Raw genomic sequence first — 6,653 nt, 5'->3', positions numbered from 1 at the left:
ATTTTTACATCACACATGAAGATTTAGAAATGGTTGAAATTCTGTACAAAGAATTAAAAAATGTAATTTTAGTCACATATGGTGGCTCTTTTGTAATCCTAACTAGTTCGAAGGCTGAGATGAGGGAAATCACAGCTCAAGGCCAGCCCAGACAAAATCTTTGTGAGAAAACTAAAAATACAACACACTACAGTCCATCAATACCAATCTCAGGCATTTATCCAAAAGATTACAAGTCAAGATGTAATAAAGATGCTTGCCCACTCATTGCTCTACTAGTTGCCATAGCTAAGTTATGGAAACATCCCAGATGTCCTACAACTGATGAATAGATCAAGAAAATGTGGTAGGGCTGGGAAGGTGGCTCAGTGGTAGATTGCTTGCCTTGCATGCATGAGGCCCTGGGTTCGATTCCCCAGCACCACATAAGCAAAAAGAAAAAAGCTGGAAGTGGCACTGTGGCTCAAGTGGTAGAGTGCTAACCTTGAGCTGAAGAGCTGAGGGACAGCGCCCAGGCCCAGAGTTCAGGCCCCATGACCGGACCCCCCCCCCAAAAAAAAAAAAAAGAAAAAAAGAAAATATGGTGTATATAACAGAATCTGCTTATCTATGAGTAATAATAATAATTTTTAATTTGCAGCAAATCTATAGACCTGGAAAAACTTAGAAGTCAGACTCAGAGAGAGACTAAGGGCACATATTTTCTCATATGGGTGAAGTTAGATCTAAACTATAAGCATACATGAAAAATATTTAGGGCCATTTGTATACATACTCCATAAAACTGACTAAATTATAGGATATATAGGGGTGGATTCTCCTGATGTAATTCATCTGACCAATTAATTGACAGTTTAACAAAATGAATATCAGGAAGCTGAGACATGGTTTGTCTGAAGAGGTTGGGACTTAGGCATGAGGAAAAAGATTAACAGAGAGAAGAATGATGGACAAATAGTTACAAGGCTCAATGTACATGGAACCAGGTAACTGTAAGGGATGGGTGGGGTTAGGATAAATGGGTGAGATGACCGAAGGGGTGACACTGATCAAAATGCTTTATACTCATACACTGACATGTTGAGTTAAAACTTCTTTATACAACTACTTAAAGATAGAAAAAGTTGGGCTGGGCAGGTGGCTCAGTGGTAGAGTGCTTGCCTTGCATGCATGAGGCCTTAGGTTCGATTCCTCAGCACCACATGAACAGAAAAAGCTGTAGTGGTGCTGTGGATCAAGAAGTAGAGCACTAGCCTTGAGCTGAAGAACTGAGGCCCAGAGCCCAGGCCCAGAGTTCAGGCCCCATAACTGACAAAAAAAAAAAAAAAAGATAGCAAAAGTTTTGAAGCTCAATCTTGACAGAAAAATATGGTTAGAGTACCATAAGCCTGTCATGTCCAACTATGGTGGGAAGTATAAATAAGAAAATTGTGGTCTAGGCTGGCCCAGGCAGAAAGTGAAACTGTCTCAGAAATAACAAAAGCAACTGCCAGGAGGTATGACTAAAGTGGCAGGCAGGATTAAAGGTTTTAAAGCCCAGTATGGCAAAAAAAAAAAAAAAAAAATATATATATATATATATATATATATATATATAATTTCAAAAATGATAGCGACTTTCAAAGAGTACTTATTCAATCAGATGAACGATGTAAGGAAGTTGCTAAAGATCTGTATGAGAATGGACAATAAATTCAACAAGGAAATTGAGATTTTGAGGAAAAAAATGAAAATATTGGTAATGAAAAAGTCAATACATAAAATAAAAAACAAAGTGGAAATCACCATAAATCGCTATAGACTAGATCAAAAAGAAGAAAGAACATTAGGGATTGAAGACAAGGTTAAGGAACTATTACAGAGAGCCATAAAGGGTAGGAAAATAAACAAGTATGACTATACCTTTTGAGAACTCTTGGACATGATCAGTGTGAGAGTAAACTAAGAATTTATGGGGTAGGAAAAGATGTAATACAAATTCAAAGCATAGAAAATATATTTAATAAAATGATAGCAGAAAAATTTCCAAATCTAGAGAAAGATATGAACATTCAACTGAAAGATGTATTTAGAATAGCAAATAACCAGAAATTCTACACATCATACTAATACACACCGTACTCTGTAGTAGCTTACAAGCAAGAACATTCAAGGGGCTGGGAAGGTGGCTCAGTGGTAGAGTGCTTGCCTTGCATGCCAGAGGCCCTGGGTTTGATTCCTCAGCACCACATAAGAAAAAAGCCAGAAGTGGCGCTGTGGCTCAAGTGGTAGAGTGCTAGCCTTGAGCTGAAGAACTGAGGGACAGCGCCTAGGCCCAGAGTTCAGGCCCCATGACCGGACCAAAAACAAAAAAAAGACAACAAAAAAAGAACATTCAAAACTTAAAGAGCAAGAGATCAACTTATTTATAATGGGAAATATGAAAATTACATCAGACATCTATCTTAGAAGAAACTCTAAAAGCCAGGAAGGCATGAAATGATATATTTCTAGTCCTAGGAATAAATACTCACCAAATAAGATTACAGTGCTAGACAAAGTTATATTTTTTGATGGTGATTTTACTTCAGCTTTAAAGAAAAACTTATTGAAAAGGTAATGTGCAAAGGGGTTACAATTACACAAGGAAGGTAATGAGTATATTTCTTTTTTTAACACTGTTGTCCCTCCCTTTTTTCTCACTTTTCCTTCAGTTCCCCTCACCCCCCAAGTTATAAAGTTTATTTCCAACATAGTGTCTAGTGAGTATCACTGTTGTATTGTTTTCTGTCACTGGGAATCTCTGCAAGCTTTTACAAACCTCTCCCCACCCCCCACCCGCAGTGAGATTTTACAGATTTTTGGTGAGGCTGCCTCAGGCAAAGCTGTCCCTCCTTGGGGGTCCTCCTCCACCAGGACAGGGCTGCCTTTCCCTGGGCAGAGCTGGCTCTCCCTAGGCAGGGTTTTATTTTCCACCAGATTCCTTTGCCTTGTTGAAAGATGACACGTGTTACCAGCCAGCTGCTTCTTCAGACAGAGCACTGTTGGTTTCTCACTAATTTTCTTCCATGTTCTACTTCCCAAAGTTGTCTTTGAAAGTAAAGATCTTCTAACATAAGCACAAACCAAGCCAATCCATGTTCTTGCCTAAGCCAGATATGTTGGAATTGACAATCACACAACAGTTCACAGGGGGAACCAACTTGCTCCCCCCCCAAAAAAATAATGATTGGGAAGGTTATAAACATGAAATTGGTTAAAGTGAAACACAAAATATTGATATGGTTTCAGAATACTGATTGAACATTTTACTTGTGGTTTGAGTAGGAGCAGAATTGGATTATGTCATGAATAGTAGGGAGGATATTCTTTCCTTTTCCAAAAAACTACAAGAAACTCCATCACTAATATCTCTTTCCTAATTTACAGCATCAGTACAGAAATTAAGAAAATTGACCTTCCAAACCTTCCTTGGTTATTAATGACAGCTATCAGTAAGATCATAATTCTGTTTGTGTTCATAAAGTCTACTTACTATAAAAACTAAAGTAAATCAGAGAAAATTTTATTCATTTTATTATTTTCTCCATACCATACAAACCATGCTATTACTTGGGTGCAAAATTTTCCACTGAATCTTATCCATTTGAAGAAAGACTATGAACAGCAGCAGTTTTTGCTAGATAAAAGCATTGTATCCGTATTGAAAAACCTTGCTGAAATATCCAACAACTACATACAATTTGTGAAATACAAATTAATATAATTATGAAGCTAAGTTGTTGGAGTAGAACATATAATTTCCTGAAATGATTATGTAAGCCCAGATATACTACATAATTCATTTTAGGGTTCAAGTTTATTTTATTGTATTTCATTTTGTGAAGTTTGAAGAAAAATTCCTTCCACTTATTTAAAAAATAATTTTGAAGTGTACAAAGTTCAAAATGTGAAAAGTGTGGTGTCATAAAACAATACTTTACAAAGATGGGATAGACTTTTATGATAAAAAAATCCTTGTCATTGCTACATATTCCATCCTGTGATCTCATAAATCAAAGCTTTTAACTGTCTAGACTCATATGTGACTGTATTCTTTCCAGTATATATTCTATCTTCCTCCAGAGGTTGTTCTATAACAGCAGGTATGTTTCTGCCAAAAACTTCACAATGCTCTAGAAACTGGACACATTCTTCAATAACATTGTCACAAAGCACTATCATGTGCTTGGACATGTTTTCTAATAGGGAGAAGAAGCATCTTTTGGCATAATACCAAGTATCAGTTCCCAGTTTTTTGTTGTAAGGTTCCAAGCTCCTGATAATTCGAGAAATGCCAAAGTTATAATTTCCTTTGGCACAATAAAGTGTTCCTATCACCAAATTCACAATGCAGAGATGGTAGATTTTCTTGTCTGGGTCATCATAGGACAGGTGCTCTTCTTCCTTTTCAATCTTCCTCATCAACTCCTCAGCTTCTTCATTTTGACTAGTCATTATGTAGGAAACACAGAGGTTGGCTAACACAACAGCACTGACGTTCAGGATGTTATCATAATGCTTCTTGACTATGGGCTCATAGAAACCAATGGCTTCTTTGTATTTGTCTTCCTGCATGAAAAGAATATGAGCCACATTCAACTTCCATACATCATGGTCATTACAGAATTCCACAGAATTGCAGAAGATCTTCTCCACCATTGAATAATTTTCAAGGTTCCAGTAGATTTTTGCCTGGGCCATCAACACAGGAATGTACTTCTCAAGGGCATCATCATATTCATTCAATGCTTTTTTGACAAGGTTTTCATCTTTATTGTGTCTTGCTTCTTGTACCTGTTTGGTGAGTCTCTGGAGCTGCTCAGTCAGCATCCCTGCTAGCCCATCAAGCTTGATGAAAGCCTCTTCAGGAGCTGTCTGGCAAGTAATCATTGCATCCAAGAAGTCATAGAGATAGGGTGTGAGGAATTTATAAGTCAGATGTGCATTCTCTGCCAGGACATCTGCTGCCAGATCAAAATACTCATACTTACAGTAGAGCAGTAAGAGGTTGCCAAAGGTCTCTGGGGGAAAGGGATTCTGTTGCAGCAAAAACTGTAGCTTTTCAAAGCCCTCTGTAGGCCTGGTGTCCATGTTCATGAGTGCCTGGTTGTGCAAGGTCACAGGGTCCAATTCCTCTTCTGCCCTAGGGGGCATGTCAGTGAGGGCTTCTTGAGCAGCATCAAAGCTTTTCAGCTGGTATTCTATGGCTGCCTTGAGGTTGAAGGCTTCCACCAGAGCAGTCTGGTGGAGGACAGAGGTGTTGCCCACACTGCGAACATCGATGCCCTCAGTGGTCATGCCCACACCCAGCTCTGGGTGCTGGCGAATACCACGCTCAATAATGTTGGCAATGTGTTTAAGGGCAGGGCCATAGTGTCTGTTGCTGTAACATGCCAGAGCTAGATTGTAGGACACATCAGGCTGGTAGCCTGAGGCCTGCAGGGCGGCAAAGAACTTGGAACAGGCAGCTTCATAGTGTCCCTCCTTGTAGAGCAAACAGCCCAGGTTGACCTGGCCATCAGTGTCATTCTCGCCCCCTCCCTCCTCTCCAGCCTCGCCACCCAGCAGCTGCTCCACCAGGCTCCTGGCCCCTGGCAGGTCTCCCTCACTGTACTTGATAGCAGCCTGCAGGCGCAGGACCCGGTTGTGGTAGGCTGGGTTGTCGAGGAGGAGGAAGGCGACGCGGGTGGCCTCTGGGTAGAGGCAGGCCTTGTACAGGGCCTGGGCCTGGTACAGGCGGTACTGCTCGATGTCGGGGTAGAGCTGGCCGAGCTGCTCATAGCACTCGGCGGCCAGGGCGAACTCCTGCAGGCGGTAGTAGCAGTAGCCGAGCAGGGAGAGGCCGGCGCGGCTCTTGGGGCTGCGCTGCAGCTCTGCGCCCAGCAGCTGCACGGCCTCGGTGTAGCGGGCGTCGCGGATGAGCCTGTACACCACCGCCGTGAACTCCCTTTTGGGGACCTGAGCGCCATTTTGTAGGGCCATACTGGCCAGTTTTGCTGTGCGTCCTTGTTTCCAAGGCAACAAGGCAACCGGAAATGGAAGTATGTACTGATGTTACTCTGGAGAATTAATAATGCGCTAGGAAAGAAAAGGAATCCTTGGCCTGAGTTTCTCTTTCTTGCTGTCTGTCAGAAAACCCCTGATTGTGTAGTGACAGGGGTGAGAGAGAGAAGCAAATCCTCTGGACTGTTCATATGCTGAAACCATGTTTTCATATGTACCTTTTAGTTCACACGGCCCGTTGGGACATAGCAGCCATTCATGCTGAGGCATGAATGCTAGAAGCATCGTCTTTGCTGGAAAGACAGCCCTGGGGGTGTGTTATGTGTCTCTCTTCCGTGTGTGTGTGTGTGTGTGTATGTATTTTTTGTGTTTTGCAGATAGCAGAGCGACGTTTAGACTCTCCCTTGTTGTTAAACTGTGGTCATCGACAGTAAATGACATGCTCCTAGACCCATGTAGTGTTAGAGGCAGGGTCTGCACAAATGATCATTGAGTTCATTGAGGCTTATACATTCTAGGTTTATACCAATGGTATTGTTTCACACTGTTTCAGTGATAGGATCTGGGTGAAAAACATGATTTATATCCTCAAAATCTCCCTAGAATTATCTATTATGGTCACATGAAAG

The 6,653-nt window shown here is 41.2% G+C and overlaps 1 protein-coding gene across 1 annotated transcript; it reads right to left on the bottom strand.

Annotated features, from left to right (window-relative positions):
- Window positions 1-3,549: 3,549 nt before the first annotated feature.
- LOC138825606 (intraflagellar transport protein 70A2-like) lies at window positions 3,550-6,003 on the bottom strand. Its single transcript, XM_070020299.1, has one exon. It carries the CDS (start codon window positions 6,001-6,003, stop codon window positions 4,006-4,008), a length of 1,998 nt encoding a protein of 665 aa, XP_069876400.1. The 3' UTR covers window positions 3,550-4,005.
- Between the last annotated feature and the right edge of the window lie 650 nt (window positions 6,004-6,653).

The sequence above is a fragment of the Dipodomys merriami genome, unplaced genomic scaffold, assembly GCF_024711535.1.
Source record: "Dipodomys merriami isolate MVZ:Mamm:240054 unplaced genomic scaffold, mDipMer1.0.p SCAF_1, whole genome shotgun sequence".
NCBI classification, from domain to species: Eukaryota; Metazoa; Chordata; class Mammalia; order Rodentia; family Heteromyidae; genus Dipodomys; species Dipodomys merriami.
Note: the sequence above shows the minus strand (reverse complement) of the source record. Positions and strands in the feature narration are given on the sequence as shown.

Coding starts and splice junctions, on each gene's coding strand:
- LOC138825606 (XM_070020299.1), bottom strand. CDS start 6,003: ATGGCCCTACAAAATGGCGCTCAGGTCCCCAAAAGGGAGTTCACGGCG.